At 47.4% G+C, this 20,564-nt stretch overlaps 1 protein-coding gene across 2 annotated transcripts; it reads left to right on the top strand.

Moving 5' to 3' along the window:
* The first annotated feature begins 7,698 nt into the window (after nucleotides 1-7,698).
* Nucleotides 7,699-20,327, top strand: DPF2 (double PHD fingers 2). 2 transcript variants are annotated; one of them, XM_081532443.1, is made up of 12 exons: nucleotides 7,699-7,750; nucleotides 11,944-12,104; nucleotides 12,489-12,596; nucleotides 12,897-13,060; nucleotides 13,873-13,965; nucleotides 14,128-14,206; nucleotides 14,716-14,757; nucleotides 15,773-15,910; nucleotides 16,038-16,166; nucleotides 16,313-16,425; nucleotides 16,934-17,015; nucleotides 19,036-20,327. In XM_081532443.1, the coding sequence occupies exons 1-12, from the start codon at nucleotides 7,719-7,721 to the stop codon at nucleotides 19,110-19,112; spliced, it is 1,218 nt and encodes a 405-aa protein (XP_081388569.1). In that variant the 5' UTR covers nucleotides 7,699-7,718; the 3' UTR covers nucleotides 19,113-20,327. The 2 variants fall into 2 exon arrangements, with proteins under 2 accessions (XP_081388569.1, XP_081388570.1); XM_081532444.1 differs by lacking the exon at nucleotides 14,716-14,757.
* Nucleotides 20,328-20,564: the final 237 nt, after the last annotated feature.

Genomic DNA, 20,564 nt, shown 5'->3' with positions numbered 1-20,564 from the left:
GCATGGGTGTTGCTGCTGCTGCTGCTGCTAAATCGCTTCAGTCGTGTCCGACTCTGTGCGACCCCATAGATGGCAGCCCACCAGGCTCCGCCATCCCTGGGATTCTCCAGGCAAGAATACTGGAGTGGGTTGCCATTTCCTTCTCCAGTGCATGAACAGGAAAAGTGAAAGTGAAGTCGCTCAGTCATGTCTGACTCTTAGCGACCCCATGGACTACAGCCTACCAGGCTCCTCCGTCCATGGGATTTTCCAGGCAAGAGTACTGGAGTGGGGTGCCATTGCCTTCTCTGGAGCATGGGTGTACATATATCTGAATCTCTGCTTTCACTTCTTTGGGATGTGTACGGAAGTGAGATTGCTGAAACCTATGATCACTCTATATTTAATTTCTTAAGGAAGAGCCATTTTCCACTGGAGCTGCACCATTTTACATTCCCACCACCAGACTTTTTGTTTTTAATCTGAAATTTTTGCCATCATTTAGAGAATAGGAGTTGCAGTATCTGTAGTGGGATTTTGAACCCAGGTCTGTGAGGCCCCAAAGCCTGTACTTGATTGCAACCCTCTACTCCCACTGGTGTTCAGCTTCAGACCCTGGTAAAGTAGGAAGGCAAAGGGTGGGGAGCTGAAGGCCAGCACCCGTCTTGCCTGCAGGCTCCCCCTCAGTTCTTGGGTGACTTGGCCCCATCTGCCCGGGAGGGGAAGACAGGAAACATGACATATTCCTTACAGCTTCACCCAGGCAGAAAACAGCACGTCACCTTGGACCTGAGATGAGGATAAAGTGGCCATGGAAGGCGGACATTCTTGTCCTGGGTCCCCTGGAACTGCTCCCTACCTAGCAGGCACATTCAAAGGACTCTGGGAACCCACTCGGGGCTACCATGCCTGGGTGGAGAAAGGGAACTGGATGGGGAAACTGAAGCATTGGACTATCTAAACTTGGAACTAAGGTGGGCAGAGATGGAGTGAAGGACCTTCCCCCTTCAGCTTGTATAGAGCTGTACATACTCCCTACAGATACCACTCCCACAAAGGAATCCCCCTATATAGGAAGTGAAGTTGTTGGATGGCCAAAAAAAAAAATCCCACAGGAATTTCCTGGTTTCCCAGTGGTTAGGACTCGGTGCTTTCACTGCTGTGGGCCTGGGTTCAATCCCTGGTTGAGGAACTAAGATCCTGCAAGCCACGTGGTACGGCCAAAAAAAAAAAAAAAGCAAATATCCTCACAGTCCACTGTTTTAAATGTCTGACATCCATGCATGTCCTTATTGGAGTATTTACTCTTAAAAATATTACATGTGTTATTTTATATAATCTGTATATATCATCTCTGGTATAACATGTCTATCCCTGTCAAAAACACATTCACTCGGGACTTCTCTGGTGGTCCAGTGACTAAGACTCTGTGCTTCCAATGCACGGGGCTCGGGTTTGATCCCTGGTGGGGAGTCATATCCCACATGCCACAACTCCACAACTAAGAGTCTGCATGCTGCAACTAAAGATCCTACATGCTGCAACTAAGACCTGGCACAGCCAAATAAATACTAACTTATTAATTATTACAATAACAATTTTAAAAATACATTCACTCATTTCCTAAAGGGAGACAACTCAAAATCTTGTAAAAGATCACATCCACTTTCAAGTCCAGGATTTCGAGATGATGTCCTTTCCCCCTGCAGTTCTTTACCAGCTCATCTCAATAGTTTCCAAACTATAAACTACACTGTAAAGTTAATCACCACTGTGTACAACAGTGGAGAAAACCAGAGAAGAATGGGAAAACTAAAATATATTAAAAAATATACTTGACACAGCAAGAAAAGAAAAGAAGCTTGGGCTTTTCTACAACAAAGCTGTAGCTGGTATGAATAATCTCCTTTCTTTGCTACCCAGCTCCTGTTCCCTTTGCCTCCAGCCTGCATTTTGCCTGTTCAGGTTTCTTCACCATATGACACATCCCAGACCTACTTTTTTCAAGAATCTGAGCACTCGGTGGATCTCCTGTAGAGAACTGATATTTCCCCCAAACTTTTTATTTTGAAACATTTCAAACCTACAGAAATATTGAAAGGCTAGAAGGGGGCGACAGAGGATGAGACGGTTGGATGGCATCACCGAATCAATGGATATGAGTTTGAGCAAATTCTGGGAGATAGTAAAGGACAGGGAAGCCTGGCGTGCTGCAGTCCACGGAGTCGCAAAGAGCTGGACATGGCGTAGCCACTCAACAACAGTGACAATGTACACTCACATATCTGCATCTAGATCTGCCAATTATTACCATTTTTCCTAATTTGCTTTCTCTAAAAGCTTTTTTCCTGACCTTTTGAAAGTAAGTTACAGACATCACGACTTGTCAGTATTTATTTCTGTTTAGTCTTTCTTTAGCTTTCTTGGGCTTTATTTGGTTTCTTCAATGTGTGAATTGGTGTATTTCATCACTTTTGGAAAATTATTGATCATTTTCTCTTTAAATATTGCCTTTACACCTTTTCTTTCTCCTCACCCTCTGGGACTCCAATTAAATATATCCTAGATCTCTATATTTATCTTCTGTTTCTACTCTGTTTTTCCTGTCCGTTGTCTTCCATGCCATATTAAGGACAAGAGAATATCTTCCTGAATGTCATACAGTTCAGTGGTCCCCAACCTCTGGGATCTAATGCCTAATGTCTGAGGTGCAGCTGATGTAAGAATAATAAAGTGCACAATAAATGCAATGCACTTGAATCATCCTGAAACCATCCCACCCTCCTCTAGTCCATGGAAAACTTGTCTTTCACGAAATGGGTCCCTGGTGACAAAATGGTTGGGGACCACTCTGGTAGCACACTTGTTCTGTCTTCAGCTGTGTCAAATTTTCTTTTTAACCAATCTATTGTGTTCTTAATTTTGGTTATTGTGTGTTTCAGTTGGAGGAGTTCAATGTGATTCTTTAAAAATTCTGTTGTGACACTTAACAGAAACTTGTCACCTGCAGACATTTTTACGCTTGTCTTCATCTTCTTTAAACTCAGTAAGCAGTGTACTTTTATGGTTGGTATCAGATAATTCCAGCATCTGTAATCTCTGTAGGTCAATTTGTGCTTTCTATTGGGTGCAGTCAGTTCTTATGCAAGGTTTCTCGTTTTTTCTGTGCCTGATTGTCTTTGACTAAGTACTGGATATTGTATATGAAAAAGTACTTTTAAGACATAATTTAAGGCCTTGGATGACAGTACGTTCTTTCAAAAAGGATATTGACTCATCCCAAACATGCTCACTTCTACTAGGTGAGCAGAGGCATTATCAGGATGGGTCACTTTAATCCAAATTCAAGGCTTGAGTTCCTGGGACCACTAGTCCACTGATGTTGGGATCACATCTTAAAGTATCTATGTATTAGTAGTGGGGTATCTGACTTGGGGTATCTGACCTTGCGCAGGCTCTAAGTTTTGATTTTGACCCTCCCCACCAAAGACCACCAAATAAGAGCTCAGTTTCAGTTACATCTTCAAGATCAGTAAATGTCCCCAAGACAAAAACTGTCTTGAATTCTGGGCTTACAGCTCTGGGTTTCAACTTTGTAAATGTTGGATCTGTAATTCTTCACTATATTATTAGCTTGTCAATGCTTTTACGATGTTTTCCTTTTTTTAAAGATTTTTTTCCTCTGTTTTTTTTTATTTTCTTTTCAGTAGAAAGGCTAAAATTAAATACCCAACCAGGAGGCCTGTCTCCCATTAACTACCTGAATGCGATATTAGAAAGATCTCCTGGGTTTTGTTTACATTTCTCTTTGTCCTCAACGGGTAACAGCAATCCTGTTTACCCTAAACAATTAGAATCAATCACCCCAGCCATCAGTGATACTTCCTTTTTACTTTCTTGCCCAGTGACAGGTAGAACTCAAAACAGCCCATTGGCAATCTCTGAGCCTATTAATAATTCAGAGAAATCATTATTGTGCCCCCTGGTGGAAGTCTTCCTCCCTTGTGTCCTAAAGGCTCTGCATTAGCCAGAGCCCAGAGTGACAAGAACAGAAAACAAACATTTTGCAAAAGAACCATTAGCTGAGATTGCAAGAGGCTGCACCCCCACTTCCACTTCTTGGTTCCTGTCTGTAAGAGAAACCCTATATGTATCAGTCACTGGTTCAGAGCTTATAGAGGATCTATCGTTCAGTGATGGAACATTTCTTAAAAGAATCCTAACAGAGAGACTTCCCTGGTAGTCCAGTGGTTAAGACTACACTCCCAATGCAGGGGGCCCAGGTTTGATCACTGCTCAAGGAACTAGATCTCACATGCCCCAACAAAGTGTTCACATGTCACAACTAAAGATCCCACATGCTGCAACAAAGATCGGAGATCCTACGTGTGGCAACTAAGACCCCGCACAACCAAAGAAAGAAAGAAAGAAAAAATCCTAAAAGAATCAAAAGCCATTGGTACTGGGCTCATAAACTGCCTTTCCAATAAAAGAGAACTAGGCTACTTATTGGGAGAAGGCAATGGCACCCCACTCCAGTACTCTTTTGCCTGGAAAATCCCATGGATGGAGGAGCATGGTAGGCTTCAGTCCACGGGGTCGCTAAGAGTCGGACGCGACTGATTTCACTTTCACTTTTCACTTTCATGCATTGGAGAAGGAAATGGCAACCCACTCCAGTGTTCTTGCCTGGAGAATCCCAGGGACGGGGGAGCCTGGTGGGCTGCCGTCTATGGGGTTGCCCAGAGTCGGACACGACTGAAGCGACTTAGCAGCAGCAGCAGCAGCAGGCTACTTATCATTACTAATATCTTTTATTTTAAAACTTTTATTGAGACACACCTACAGAGAAGTGCACAAATCTTGGGTAGGTCAATGAATTTTTACACAGTGAACCAACTTGTGTAACCCAGAAAAGGAATATTACTAGCACCTTGGTAGCCACCTTATGCCCCCTCCTTGTTATTATCTTCCAAAGTGAACCACTTTCCTGACTTCTGCCCCCATAGTTTAGCATGTGTGATTATTTAATTTGATATAAATGGAATCACACAATATGTCCTCCTTGGAAATTGGCTTCTTTTTTTCAAATATTAAGTTTTTGAGATTCATTCATGTTGTTGTGTAGCAATAGTTTGTTCTTTTCCATGTTGTCAATCCACCCTAGTGCTATGGGCATTTGGAATGTTCTAGTTTGGGGCTAATACAATTAATGCTGTTGTGAGCATTCTTTTTTTTTTTTTTTAGTTCTACCAGTTTATTGCTACCAACCCATCTCCCTCCCCCCTCATGCACGCGTGCTCAGTCATGTAACCCCATGGACTGCAGCCCACCAGGCTCCTCTGTCCATGGACTTTTCCAGGCAAGAATACTGGAGTGGGTTGCCATTTCCTTCTCCTGTTGTGAGCATTCTTATACATGGTTTTCCATATACATGCACGAATAGAATTGCTGGGTCAGACGGTATGCGTGTGTTCAGCTTCAGTGCTCACATGCTGTCTTAGCTCAGGCTGTTGTAACAAAGTACCATAGACAACAAATATTTATTTCTCACAATTCTGGAGGCTGGGAAATCCCAAGATCAAGGTGACAGCAAATTTGGTTCCTGGTGAAAGTCCACTTCCTGGCTTGTAGACATCTGCTTTCTTGCTGGGTCCTCACATGGCCTTTCCTCACAGAGAGATCTCCAGCTTCCTTTTCTAAGGAGGGCACTAATCCCACCATAAGAACTCCACCCTCAGATTTGCATCTAAACTTAATTACCTCTGAAAGATCCCACCTCCAAATACTATCAGACTTAGTGGGTAGGACTTAAACCTATGAATTTGGGGGTGGGGACTTCCCTGGTGGTTCAGACAGTAAAGAATCTGCCTGCAATGCACGAGACCGGGGTTTGATCCCTGAGTTGGGAAGATCCCCTGGAGGAGGGAATGGCTATCCACTCCAGTGTCCTTGTCTGGAGTATTCCATGGGCAGAGGAGCCAGATGGGCTACAGTCCATGAGGTCGCAGAGTCGAACACAACTGAGCAACTAACACTTTCACTTTTCACAAACATTCAGGCTGAAACACATACTTTTGAATTCTTTTGGCGTCACCTTTGATTCCCACAATCATTTGGGGAACAAGAGTGCAACAGTATTGTCACTAGGTTTTCCTTCCAAGCTGCTGACATCTATTCTGCAAATTTGGTGCAGGGTAAACAATGACAAATACCACTCAACTCTCACCTGCCAAACTTGATTTTAAGGCACAATGATGGTAAGATGTGTCCTGATTCTGAAATACTAAAATGGGGGGGTGGGGAGGCAGAGAATATGTGCATCTTAGAATTGATGAAATACAGCACATTACCAGGATCAAAGACCAAGCCCTGGGGACTCTGACGGGCCTAGGTAGATGTGAGGATAGAGAGCCAGCAAAAGAAGCTGAAGGAGCTGCCAGTGTGACAGGCAGCCAGCCAGGAGAGTGTGTGTCTCAGAGATGAGTTTGAAAAAAGAAGTGAATGGCCAGTGTTGTCATGGGGGCTGATAGGCTGTTAAAGACAGGGAGATCTCTCAATCTGTTGAAATGGAGATCGTGGTGTTATTGTTAGATGTTTCAATGAACTGATGAGAACAAAATCCCCACTAAACTGGGCAGAGAGACACTTGGAAATAAATCAACAGAGATAGTAAGTATAAACAGAATATGTGCTCCGAGAGGGTGAAAAGAAAGAGGGTGATAAAGGCAGAAAGGGCTTAAGGAAGGGCTCTGATATTTTGTAAAGAGGATATTAAGCCCTGTTTGTAGATGAATTTGCATGACTCAATAGTGAAGGAGAAGTGAATGGTACAGAAGAGGGAATTGCAGGAGAGAAGTTCTTCAGAGGAGGAAAAGAGCTTAGGGGTAGGAAGCAGGGGAGAAGAGGTGGGGATCAATTAAGTTGGTGGCAGGAAGGTGAGGGAACCTTTATCAGACCCCAATATTCGGGCCAAAGATCTGCCAGGTTCTTGGAGTTAATATTTCTCTCCCTAAAACGGGCAGCCCAAGAGGAGTGTGCACTGCTCTTACCTTCGGCTGCTGCTGCTGCTAAGTCACTTCAGTCGTGTCCGACTCTGTGCGACCCCATAGACGGCAGCCCACCAGGCTCCCCCGTCCCTGGGATTCTCCAGGCAAGAACACTGGAGTGGGTTGCCATTTCCTTCTCCAGCGCATGAAAGTGAAAAGTGAAACTGAAGTCGCTCAGTCGTGTCTGACTCTTAGCGATCCCCTAGACTGCAGCCCACCAGGCCCCTCCGTCCATGGGATTTTCCAGGCAAGAGTACTGGAGTGGGGTGCCATAACAACCAACTAGTCTGTACGTGAGGGCAAAGGGTTATTAACCACGAGGCGAGGTAACAGGACGCATGATCTCCATCTAGACCACCTCTGGGCTTGCCAGTTCTCACCAACCTCTCACCTCATTTCTGGACCTGGTGAGATCCTCCCTCCCTTTTCCCTTCTCACTACACGGACGAGGCAAAACAGGAGCAGAAGCCTCGGGGCGCGCGCCCGCCTCCATTGCGCCTGCGCACTCCTCCCTGGATTTCCAGGCCGGGGAGAACCGGCCAGAAACTCATTCTCCCTCGCTCGCTCTCGGGCGCACGCGCCCAGGTGGCGCCTGCGCAGAAGGATAAGGAAATTGGTTCCCCCCGCGGTCCCAGCGCCTGCGCGCTGCGGGCTCCGGGCCTCCCGGCCTGAGGGAGAGGAGCCGGGAAGATGGCCGCCGTGGTGGAAAATGTAGTGAAGCTGTGAGTGGCCGTTTCTTTCTCTTCTAGGCTGGGAGGTCTTGTAAGGGACCTGGAAACGGGGCGGTGTGGGAACGGACGAGGCGGAGAGAGGGACGTGCCCGGAGAGGCCGTGTTGCGACTCCTAGAGGGGAGGGCAACAGGAGACTCGGAAGACGTTGCGCTTCTTTAGAAACTTGTGGAGGCCCTGAGGGGGGCACACAGGAGCCCCTAACGGGCAGCCTCCCTGTGGGGCTGGGCGCTCCTTCAGGCGGAAGGTTTCCAGAGTATGGCGCCGTTGTTGCGTACGAGAGACGGTCCCGGGTTCGCCTCAGTCCGGGGGAGCCGGGCCGACCCCCGCGTAGCCCGGCCGCCGACCCCTCCCCATCGGCTGCCCGCAGCGGGCCCCGGAGGAGCAGGCTCGGCCGCCCTGGCGCCGTTAAGCACTCAGGGCTGTTTTGTTCTGAACAGCCTCGTGACGTTCCTGGGCGGGCGGGGGTGGGGGGGGTGGTCCTTGAGTATCAGATACCCGAGACCAAAAATATTCCTGGGAAGAATCTGTGGAGGGGCAGATACAGAAGGAAAGAACTTAAGGGAAGAGGGGCTTGGCGCCGGCCAGTCCCAGCCATCAGACAGCGGGCACTGGACAGACGCAGTCCAGTATGCCCTGGCCGCCCCGAGGGGCATCTAGGTCGGCCGTCTTCGCTCTGCAATACTCTTGGACTGGACAGATTTCAAGCAAAGTTAAAGTTCATGGTTGTTTGGCAAACTGAGAAGGGCCTGTTAGCTGTGAGTTAAAGATGCTTTGGGACTTGATTTAACCCAGCCTCCTCCCCGAAGAAGAATCTAAATGAGTTTTGCAATGGGTTCTTGCCCCCCACCCCCATCCCCTTCGGCCAATACAGCAAGCTCTTTAATGAACACATTTGGCTTGGTGCAGGGGTAGGAAAAATGAGGTGTCCAGTTGGGCTTTTGGATTTTGACTGGGTGAGAAGGTAAAGGTTTGGGAACTCTTCTAAGGGGCACACAGCTTCTCATCTGTCTTTGTAGTAGGCTGAGCCCCACTCTTCCCAAGAGCCTTTTTTCTAAGGGTACGTTGCTTCTCTCCCTCCCCCTGCCTGGAGCCTTTTCTTTGAGAATGCTTTCCCACTTCCATTAAGCTAAGTGCCTTCTCCTTGTGGGTTTTTTGGTTTTGTGTGTGTGTGTGTGTGTGTGTGTGTGTGTGTTTTTCTAACTTGCTTCCAGATCCAGCCTACTGCCTCTTTCAGCCACCCCTCCTCCCAGCACTATTATCTTTCTCTCTGATGTGCCCACTTCAGTTTCCCCAGCGCTCTCTCCAAGCTGACATTTCCCTCAATTTAGAAATGACGCTGCTAATCTACCATTTATATGTTATCCATACTGACTCAGATGTTCTTTGTTTCCCTGCCTTTCTCTTTGTTGACTGCCCCTGTCCCATTGTAAAGGGAGATTTTACACAGGTTTCATGCCTCTCGAAAAAGAATCAAAGCTTCTACCTTGGAAAGCTTACTGTAGTGGGGGAATGTCAAAACTTGCCTAGGTTTAAGAATTTTATGTAGTGAGATTGTTTATGTTGGAAAACTTCCATCTGGAAAATAAGATCACCAACCCTTTCATGCGATATTGGAAGTGAGGGATTGCCCATTTAAATAGAACTTGACTGCTTATTTCTCTTTAAAGATCTGTAGAGATTGTGAGGGTCACCAACCACTGATTCCTAAGTACTAGTAATAAATAACCAACTTTCTGCTCCTCGGTTCTAGCTGTAAAGAGCTGTGGACCACAGTTAACTACATTTTCCTACAGAACCTGCAGTCTCTTTAAAAAGAGACTTCCAGTCTTCTTGTACCATTCTCGTCCTGCAAAGAGACGCTTTTCTTGATCATGGTGTGCCTAGTCTTCTGACTGCTGAGGTTTTACATCGAGGTCAGGAGTACTAGCTCATCTTTTCTGACTTGCATCTTGTTCTGGGAGAAGAATTTTCCTATTTGTAAATTCTCCGTCCCTCCCAAAAGTAGTGTCAGAATTGAAGCATCTTTAAGGGGTCTTACTGGGGCAAAACAACAGTATAAAAGAGCTGTGGTTGCTAACTGGTTTTGAAACCCTCTGAGTTAGGTAACAAGATCTGGAGAATGATGTTAGCTTAAAATTTCTTGTAGTAAGAGCCTTAGATTCTTAAGAGAGCTCTCATTCCTCCGTGCTCTATCCTCATCAGATCCTCTCTTTCTCCAACTTGTATTTCCTTATCAGCTCTCTCACAATGCAGTTTGCCCCACCTTCTGAAATCCATTTAACTCACAGGAGCTTTGATAGAACATCTCATCCATATCTCACCCCCCCAACCCACTTCCCACAGTTTCCTGCCTCCTTACTCTGACTTTGCAGTTCTCAGCCTGTCTGGTCCTTCCTTCCATCTGACTTACAGTGTCAGTATCAATTTCCATCAGCAGAAACAAAGGCACTGCCACACTCAGCCTTGTTTATCCAATTTTCCTCTGTTTAATGAGGACATGGCTGCCTCCTAAAGGCGAGCAAATATGAGCCTATTCCTTCTCTTTACTCTCCAACACAGGCTTCATGCCTACCTCAAATTACAGTCATTACAGCGCATTGAATCAAGCCAGGCTATCTTGTGGTGTCACTGCCTGCATGCAGTGTGTGTCTTTGTTGGTTGCCGGGAACGTTCTAAGCTGTGCCTCAGTGGTCTATTGTGGCTGGCCCGTGAAAGCCCACCTTAGATTCCAGAGCAGGGTTTGTTGCTGCAGCTTGAGTTATGAACATAAGTGACAGAAATTTAATGTGTTCAACTTCTCATGCTTGGAGTCTCCCTCTTGTAGAATATGTCAGAGCTTATCTAGTTCAGCCTACCTACTCAATAGCATACCTGAGGTCCATGTGGGTTGACTGAATGTCCACATTTATGTGGTGACTTGCAGCCAAGCCAGATCTTTTTACTTCTGAGTCAGGATATTCCAGACACCTTCATGAGTGCTGAGGATATTGTGGGAAAGAAATCATCTGCCCTCAGCTTGTTTATTTTAAGATCAATCAAGGGAAATTCCCTGGTGGTACAGTGGTTAGGACTCTGCGCTTTCACTGCTAAGGGCATAAGTTCAATCTCTGGTTGGCAAACTTTAAGATCCTGCAAGCCACATAGTGCGAGGAGAGAAAAGGTTTGCTCAAATATATAAATGTGAATTGTATTAGTTTAAGCTCTAGTATTACTGTGCTTGTTAAACCCTGAAGGATGAGAACAAGGTTGGTTCTATATACATGCTTCTTAGAACCAGATAACTCCTGGCACTGTGCAGTTTTGCAGCTTTTTAAAGTGCTTAAAAAATTCACATTTCAAAGTAAGTCTTTTGAGTTCAAGAAGGTTCTTCTAGAATAGGCCTTGTGCAAACAGGTTTTGTATCAGTGTAATGGTACTCAGTAGAAAGTAGGCTTCAAGGGTGTTCACATATTTCCAAATGTTTTCTATTGATTGTAAAGTTAGTATATAGGATTTGCAAATACCTAGTTTAAAACGCAAAAGATATAAAATGGCACATAGGAGAAAGTCCCCTAGTTACCTGGTTTTTCTCCTTGGAGGGCTGCAGTGTCTTTTCTACCACTTAGGAACATAAAGGGTAGCATCCCATACCACTCCTCAGCCCTGTACCCATTTTTTTTTTTGGTAGTTATCTTGGAGATTGTTTAATATTGGTACATGAAGAGCTTCCTTTTTTTTTTTATAGCTAAGTTGAATTTCTTTGTATAGATGGAGTTTGCTAAACTTTAGTAAGTCCCGCCAGATCTTTTGAACTCCTCTTGTTTGTAAACAGGAGTAACTTCAGCTTCTCAGAATCCTGAAGGTTAAGAGAAGTAACACTTTGGTTACCAAAGGGTTGGATTCATGATAGGCACAGAACAAACATTATTTTCTTCCCCTCTTTGTGGATTAGACTAAGGACTGATTAGACACAGGGTGCAATCATAAGCTCTGATGGTAATTTATTTGTAAGGTACTTTTCCTCATAATGGCCTAGTGAAGAGGTTTGGTGTCCCATGAGGCAGAAATGGAAGCAGATAAAAGCAGAGTGACATTCTCCCAGTCCCTTGAGCCTTCTAGAGAAACAGATGGCAAGGGAAAGGGATAGCCCAGCACATACACACACAACGTGCGCAGTCACACCTGAGTTTTGTCTTTCCTGCAGCCTTGGGGAGCAGTATTACAAAGATGCCATGGAGCAGTGCCACAATTACAACGCCCGCCTCTGTGCTGAGCGCAGCGTACGCCTGCCTTTCTTGGACTCACAGACGGGAGTAGCCCAGAGCAACTGTTATATCTGGATGGAAAAGCGACATCGGGGTCCAGGTGAGAATCCACTTCGGAGCCCAAGGAGGAAGCAGCTTCCTCATCTTAGGTGATGAGCTAGCTGAATAGGTTTTCCCTGTTGCTTTCCACCCAGGAATGCATAGGTCTTTCCGTGATTAGAAGCCTGGAGAGGTTGAAACACCTTTTGTTTTCCACAGGGTTACACTGCTCAGGGTCTTGCTGGGCTCTGGAGAGCTATGTGTTAGCCAAGGCCCCTGAGTTTACATCTGTTTTCTTGTCCATAAGCCATGCCCCCTCCATCCCCAGGTGCTCACCATCCATATTGCTCCCTTGCTCTAGAACTCTACTTATGTAGAAAGAGTTTGATACTATTTTCTAGGGCTGTGTTAGGGTTTGATTTCTCTCTTTTCCTTCCTTCCTTAGGATTGGCCTCTGGGCAGCTGTACTCTTACCCTGCCCGACGCTGGCGGAAAAAGCGGCGAGCCCACCCTCCTGAGGATCCAAGGCTTTCTTTCCCATCTATTAAACCAGGTGAAGCACAGTCCTCCCTGAGCAGGGTATCCCCTGCTGCATAGTTGGAGGCCTGCTAATCACCTGTTATATACCAGGCCCAGTGCTAGATTCTCAAGATACTAAAATGAATGAGATGTGAGTCTTTCTGTAAAGAATTCAGTCTAATAGTTAAGAGACAAGTAAACCAAAGCATCTTGGTTCCTGGGCAGCCAGAGACCCGAAGACAGTGACTGGCTTGTGATTGGTCTGACACTGTGTAGACCAAGCAGGTCTGGTTTCAGCCCTTCTGAGCCTCCCTCCTCTTGACCTTGCCCACAGACACAGACCAGACCCTGAAGAAGGAGGGGCTGATCTCTCAGGACGGCAGTAGTTTAGAGGCTCTGTTACGCACTGACCCCCTGGAGAAGCGAGGTGCCCCGGATCCCCGAGTTGATGATGACAGCCTGGGCGAGTTTCCTGTGACGAACAGTCGAGCACGGAAGGTACACGATTAACACTGTGGTTAAGGGAACAGTGGTGGAAACCAGTCTCCTCTTCATCAGAGGCCACCCAGTAATCAGAATAGAAGCAGAAGCTATGGGCCGGGAGGGGCCCCTGCTGTTCTGTTCCGGCTTCATTCCTTAATGAGCACTGGGTACTGACTGGCTTCATTGTCACCATCCTGTCTTTCCTGCTCCTTTTCTAGTAACTGTAGACTCATCTTCTGTTGCCACCAGAGTTTTTTTAGTGCCTGGGGTTACATAGGTGATGTCCCTGCCAACAAGGAAGCAAAAACTGTACATAAAAATATGTCAGGCACTATGCTAAGTGCTTTTCCATCATTTTCTGCAGTCTCTACAATCTTAGGAAATAAGTACCATTGCCCATTTCACATATGGGGGTGCTGCAGCACATTAGTGAAAAGAAAAACTTGCTATAAGTAAGCAACAAAGCTCCAGTTTAACTCTAGGAAGTTAGGTATTAGAAGGGAACCGCTGCTGACATGCTCCCAGGTGGAAGATCAGAGGCAGGAGAGGGCATGCTACTTGGGATATCAGGGAAAGTTTTATGAAAACGTGGCATTTGATTTATCTACTTGGAGATGGTGGGAAAGGCATTCCAGGCTAGGGGAACAACATGAAGAAAGGCCCAGAGGAAGGAGAGCCCAAAGCCTTGAAAGAACAGCAGTAAGGAGTGAGGCTGGAGCGGAGCCACTGGGTCACGGAGGCAGCTCTGGCAGCCTTGGCCAGTCCCATCATGGGGGAGCTGTTGGATGTTCTCATTTCTGCCCATCCTAATCCTCCTGTCTACTCAGCGGATCCTAGAACCAGATGACTTCCTGGATGACCTTGATGATGAGGACTATGAAGAAGATACTCCCAAGCGTCGGGGCAAGGGGAAGTCCAAGGTGAGGGGCAGCTCGGGAGATTGGGGAGCCTTCATAGTTCCACTGTCTTACTGCTTGTTGTTGCCATCATCGTTCCTGAATGAGATTAGCAACCACTACCAGGAGAGTAACTCTTTAGGCCTAGACACCTTAGTAAGGGCATCTTTTTGCTCTTCTTTGCAGAGTAAAGGTGTGGGCAGTGCCCGTAAGAAACTGGACGCTTCCATCCTGGAGGATCGAGACAAACCCTATGCCTGTGACAGTGAGTGCCTCACAAGTGGGTGGGTAGTCCTTGCCTTGGACCCAGCTCCTCGGGATATGAGAGGAGGGAAGGTTGTATTCTTGCTCAAAGTGGTAAAACAAGCTTGGACTCTTGTCCTGCCTGCTGACTGGTTCCCTCTGAGATCCCTGAGAGGCCCTGGCCTCTGGTGCACGATGGGTGAGCCTTGCATGCTCTGGGGGAGATTTCTGCTGTCCTCTGGGGTGGGGGTGCCCATGAGGGACACGCAGCAGGCAAAGTTGGCCTCTCAGTAGATGACATCTGGGCCTGCTGGCCCCAATCAAGTCAGGCCCCAGGAGTCCAGCGCTGACTTTTCCAATGTCTGTTCCCTCTTCCCCTTTTCTCTGACTCGCCCCACTTCTGTCCCTCCACCCTGGGAGCACCGTCACCGCTGGGGTTTCTCTCTCGTTTGCTCTGCTTTCCTGCTGCTGCCGTACCTGTCTCAAGTGTACCAAGGCCCTCTTCTCATGACTTTTCTTTCTGTCTTTCAGATAGTTTCAAACAAAAGCATACCTCGAAAGCGCCCCAGAGAGGTAGCTCTCTCAACTTCTCAGACTTTTGGTTTTCCTATCCCTTTTTCCCTTCTCCCTTTGTTCCTGCCTTTCTCATCTATGATGCTAGTGTTAAGGTCCCTGGAATGGCATGGAGATAGGAGCCCTGGACCTTCTGTTGCGGTCCACTCCTCACAGTCCTGGAAGCTGCCTCTACCTGCTTGTCTCCCACCACGTTGCTCTAGGGCTGCTTGGGCCCACTGCATGGGGTGGCTTCAGAAGCATTCTGAGGGACCCGTTATCCCAAATCCCTCTGCTTCCGCTTCCCCAAAACAGACATGTGGTGGTCAGCTAACGTTCCCCACCATCCCGCCCCCCTTCCCATCCCTTCCCCATTCCTTTCCTGCCACCCCCATTATTCTTGGTATCACTGCTCAAAGGTACAGGGTGCCTCATGGGGATCTGCTTTCCTTGCTGGTTGAGGGGTCATTGGTTGGGCAGAGCACTGATGTGGGCATGTCTTTGAGTTTATCGGGGGGACAGCTACCCCAGCAGACTCAGTTGATAGATTTTCCCCAAGAGATCCACCCCTACTTCTTTATTTGGGCAGAGGTGGGCTGTGTTGTATATAGGAAGTAGCATGAGCCCACATTTACTGAGAGGTAAAAAAGTTTGGAGTCTTAGCTTTCCTCCTGCCTGCCATTATTGCAAAATTATTGCAGTACTGTAGAAGGTCCCTTTCCTTCCTGACATGGAGCTCCCCAGACTATTCTCAGGGCAGACAGAAGGTAAGGGCTCAGTCTCCCAGACAGCTTGAGTGGGGAAATAGAGGTGGCCACGCTCTGGGCTTTAGTAAGTGGAGGAGCCATGGAAGCTTGAGAGCCCCCGGGCCTGATGTTCCTGGCCACAGGGAGGCGGCTCTCAGTAAAGGTCTGTCCCTGAGCAGAGCTGATGGGGGCGGTTACCTCTGCCTCAGGTGGAGCCCACAGCTTAGAGGGGCAGGGATGAGGTACCATCAGATCCTAACACTTTTCTCTGCAATCTTCTCCCCACTCAGTTTGTGGAAAACGTTACAAGAACCGACCAGGCCTCAGTTACCACTATGCTCACTCCCACTTGGCTGAGGAGGAGGGTGAGGACAAGGAAGACTCACAGCCACCCACCCCGGTTTCCCAGAGGTCCGAGGAGCAGAAATGTAAGCTGGTGTCAGAGGCGGGGCAAGCAGGAGTCGGCCTGGCTGTGAAAAACCCTCCGTGCAGGGATGTCAAGAGACCCAGAGGCCCGCATGGGTATCATCTGAGTTCTTCCGTTTCTCGTTGTAGCCAAGAAGGGTCCTGATGGATTGGCCCTGCCCAACAACTACTGTGACTTCTGCCTGGGGGACTCCAAGATCAACAAGAAGACAGGACAGCCCGAGGAGCTGGTGTCCTGTTCTGACTGTGGCCGCTCAGGTATCTCCAACCCAGGGCCAGTGCAGCCTCTGCCGGCGCCCAGAGCCCGAGGGGCCTGTGGCTCACCAGCATCCAGTGGCTGTCAGAGCCGGGTCGCTTCTGCTCCCTAGGCTTCAGCTCCCTGGTTGACCCGCTCTCCTCCACAGGGCACCCGTCCTGCCTCCAGTTCACCCCCGTGATGATGGCAGCCGTGAAGACCTACCGCTGGCAGTGCATAGAGTGCAAATGCTGCAACATCTGTGGCACCTCCGAGAACGACGTGCGTGCCCCACCCCCGATCCCAGCGCACTCCTGCTCAGCCTTTCCTGTCCTTCCCACCACTGGGAACTTTGATTTGTTGGGCAGGTGTTCACCGAGCATCTGCTTTGTGTCAGACCCCGTTTGAGGCACTAAGGACACTAACGACAAACAGTGGCCCTACTTCGGTGGCCTTACACTCTCATGTGAACAAGCACTCAGCAAGGAAATGGGTGACATATTTATGATGTTCCATGCAGAGAAGGAAACCAGTAGTGTGGTTAACTGTTAGAGTAAGTGAGTAACTGATTTAGAGAGGTCTTTTCTGAGGCTGTTGGGGTCCTCGTGGGATGACAGTGACTTTCTGGGTGGAGAGGGACAGCAGTGGTTTTCTGGCCAGAGGGTCCCACGTCTGTTCTTCCTGCCATCTACCCCGCCCCTCTTGGAAGAGCCCTCCTAACCCATTCCCAGTGGCCCAGGCAAGGGGAGTCGTTCACATCCCCCTTCCTCTTCCATCTCACCTCCTCTAGGACCAGCTGCTCTTCTGTGATGACTGCGATCGTGGCTACCACATGTATTGTCTAACCCCGTCCATGTCTGAGCCTCCTGAAGGTAGGTTTCCCTGTACTCTTACTCAGAACAAGTATTTATTAGTGACTTGGAAAATCACTTATACAGTAAGTGTATTCCCATATCAGTGATAGTCTTCCAGATTAGGGAGTAGGCTCTTAGCCTTCACTTGGTTCAGAGTGCTTTACTAGCATTGCAACTTCTAGGGTTTAATGTTTGTACCTTATCACCAGATAACATGTACAGCCACAGAAAATGGACAGCCTGAAAGAAAACAGATGCTGAGCAGAAAGTAATCACCAGAAGGAGAGATCTATTATCCTTCAACCAGCCTACAAAACTCAGTCATAATTTGTCCAGTGGGGGACTTTGGTTTCACCACTTCATGCCTGACAGATTTGAGTGTTCATTTCCACCAGCTGGGAGAGGGAGCTGAACCTGGAACCTGAACAGTTCGCTCCGGCCCTCCAGCATTGCTTAATAAGATGCTTCAAATTTATGGAAGGTCTTCGACGAAACCAGTGGGGACACCAAAAAGTGGCTGCCTCTCCACAAGTCCTCTTCTCACCAGATTTCTGTGCTGAAGTCCCTCCTTTATATAAATTCAGAAAATTACTCAGGAGTACGTGAAGCCCAGGAGCTGTTACTGTGGCAGAGGATGTGGGCCAGCATTATAGGCAAGAGAAAGGAGCTCACTACCTGATGTGAGCTGACTTGCTGTGTAGGTCAGACTGCTGTCAACCCCTAGAGGAGGATGCCACTAACAAAGTCTGAGGGTCCTTTAACAGCTCCAGGGAAGCGCTCACTCGATCTTCCATCTGGAAGCACATTTATATGTTTTATCTGTGGGGCCACATTTAGGGAGAAGCAGCATGTTTGTTTGTTTGTTTTTAACCATAAAATACCAATTCACAGGCACAGTTCTGCATTAACTGTAGAAAGGCTTTCTTGTGGAAGTGCTGTCAGACACTGAGGTAGTAGGAGAGTTGCAGGCAGCTGGGGAGTACCCGCTAGAACCATCCGATGGTCTAGCCTCTAGGTCAGGAGTTCCAAACCCAGGCCAAACTGAGCTGAACCTAGTATAGATAACTCACAAGCTAAAAATTATTTTTACATTTTTAAACAGTTTAAAAAAAAAAATGAAACGATGTGGCTCACAAAGCCTAACGCTGTCTGGCAGTTTACAGAAAAAAACTATCAACTGGTATATATTGACCTTTGGGTTAGAAAGGACCTTAGCCTTCTGAGAGTCACCTCTGAAGAGCTGATAAAAGCTGTGGATTTTTTCCCTCAGAATGATGTTGAAATACACATCATTGAAATACATACGTACAGCTATGCTTATAGTTGTGAGGCACTAAGGGCTAATTTTGTTTCTCCAAAAAAAAAGGCATAGAAGAATTTAGCTGTAGCAAGTATTAATAAATGAGGTATCAACCAGTTACTTTTCTTATAAGGGATATTATTTCTGTTTTTTTTTTTTTTTTTTATGAAACCAGACTTGGGTCACAATCAGTTGCATCATCATAGCTGCCCCCTTTTCCTCTCACTGGGTCCTCAGCCTCTGCTCAGACGCCTGGTGATGGTGGAGAGCCCTTCTCTTTTGTCTGTGGGCTTTGCAGAAAACCGTCTTCTGTGGAATCAGTATTGGTTTCTCTAGACCCTCTATTCATGGTCTTTATTCTAACCTTTGGGGCCTTGAGAACAAAGTCTGGCTCTTCTGTAATCACGAGTTTAAAGCTCGGTTGCTTTAGAAAAGTTTTTATATCTCACCAGGTCCTCTTTAGTGATTATGATTTAATAGGGCCCAGAGGGCCTGGGTATCTGTATTCTGAAATAGGCCTCCAAGTGATTCATTCTTTCATCTCTGTTGAGAATTATTTTTCATGCTGTTTGAAGACCTAGAGTTCGTCCCTGCTCAGGATAACTGTGAAACTGCTACTGCAGCACATCTCCAGTCCTACCTGTAGCCAGTCCTGCCACTGGAGGTGAGGGGTGGAGGTCGAAGGACAGCAGGTGAGGATTGTGTGGAGCCCTCCTGACTCTCTATGCTTCTCTGCAGGAAGTTGGAGCTGCCACTTGTGTCTGGACCTGTTGAAGGAAAAAGCTTCCATCTACCAGAATCAGAACTCCTCTTGATGTGGCCACCCCCGACCCCTCATACATCTAGGGCTGTTTCGCTCCTCCTCTCTGTTTTTCATACCCACTTTCCCCCCCGCCCCTTTCTCAAGTCCAGAGAATCGCAGGGTGGTTGTGCCAACCTGCCTTTGGCAGCAGCAAGCTGAGGTGGCAGCTCTGACCACCTCTGGCCCCAGGCCCTCAGGGAGAACGGAGCAGCACATTGCCCCAGGGCATAGCTGTGGGCCCAGCTTCTCCCTGCTCTCCCTGAAGTGCATTCACTCTGTCTGCCTTGGGCCGAGGCCCTGGTGATCACAGGGTTCAAACAGTGTCCTCCGAGAAAGAGTGGGAGAGCAGCTCACTTCTCTCAGCTCAGCCTCCACTCTGGTCCCAGGGTTTCCCCTTCTTGTGAAGGTGAGTCAGACTGGGGCATATGCCAGAGCAGCTGGGAGTGAGAACTGAGCAAGCTGGCAAGCAGCTGCCCATGCCCTCATGCTGCTTAGCCTCACCGCCTCCTTCCCCCAGAGTGGCTTTTTGTGGCCCTCTGTTCCTGCAACCCAGGATCCTTTACCTGAGCCAGGATGCTCTTGGTCCTGCTCCTGGCTCTACCCCGTTCCCACCAACCTACTCCAGGGGGAGTAGCAGCCTCACCCTGATTGTTCCTTGTGCTTGCCTGTCTCATTCTCACAGGCCCTGGTCTCTAGTGACTGAAGCATTCCCCACCCTTGTTATTTTGTCTCCCCCCCCACCCCTTATTCCCTTTGGTTTTGTGGGGAGAGGGGAAGCACGGGGCCAGGCCAGAAGCTTGGGGGCCACTGGGAGAGATTGGATAATGTGCCTGTTTTTTAACTCGATGAAAAAGCCTACCTCCGAAATCCCCTTTTTGTTCTTCCTGGACCTGGGCATTCAGCTCCTGCCCTTAACTGAATTGGGAGCCTCTGCCGCCTGCTCTGTGTATCCTGGCTCCTGGGTCGTGGGGAAGCCACCTAGACATCTCTTCTCTTGCACACTTGCTAGCAGCTGGTAAGGTCTTCACACCCTGATTCTTTTATTTTCTGCCTGGTGACACTTTAAGTAATAGGGGTGACTGTTCATCCCAGGACAGCCTGGAATGTCCTTCCCCTTGGCTGTGGGCAGGCCCTAATTCACTGTCACTTTGGAGTTGAGGTGTCTTTTTCTTTCTTTCCTTAGTTCCTATATTCTAAGCATTAGTACAAATAAACATTTTTACACAGAGCCTTCTGCTGGATTCTTTTATCTCCAGATCTCCTTTCCTGTTTAAGGCCACTTTATCCTAAAACTTCTTTCCTTAGGACAGTGGTTTTTAAATGTTTTGAAGCATAGCTTTTCACCCAACTTAAAATTTTTGCTTAACCTTAGTAGGTTAAGTTGATACAAAATTGGGTACTTTGTTTTAATCTTTTATGTAAATTAAGTTATGACAATTTCTTATAAAGGAAAATAAAGTTGTTT

This window comes from Giraffa tippelskirchi, chromosome 10 (genome assembly GCF_054371585.1).
Source record: "Giraffa tippelskirchi isolate mGirTip1 chromosome 10, T2T-mGirTip1v1.2.pri, whole genome shotgun sequence".
In the NCBI taxonomy this organism is placed as follows: domain Eukaryota; kingdom Metazoa; phylum Chordata; class Mammalia; order Artiodactyla; family Giraffidae; genus Giraffa; species Giraffa tippelskirchi.
Note: the sequence above shows the minus strand (reverse complement) of the source record. Positions and strands in the feature narration are given on the sequence as shown.

Excerpts from the sequence above, each read along its gene's own strand:
- DPF2 (XM_081532443.1), top strand. The coding sequence starts at position 7,719 with ATGGCCGCCGTGGTGGAAAATGTAGTGAAGCT. Across the intron at positions 7,751-11,943 it reads GTGGAAAATGTAGTGAAGCT|CCTTGGGGAGCAGTATTACA; the intron begins GTGAGTGGCCGT and ends TCTTTCCTGCAG. Across the intron at positions 13,966-14,127 it reads GGGGCAAGGGGAAGTCCAAG|AGTAAAGGTGTGGGCAGTGC; the intron begins GTGAGGGGCAGC and ends TCTTCTTTGCAG.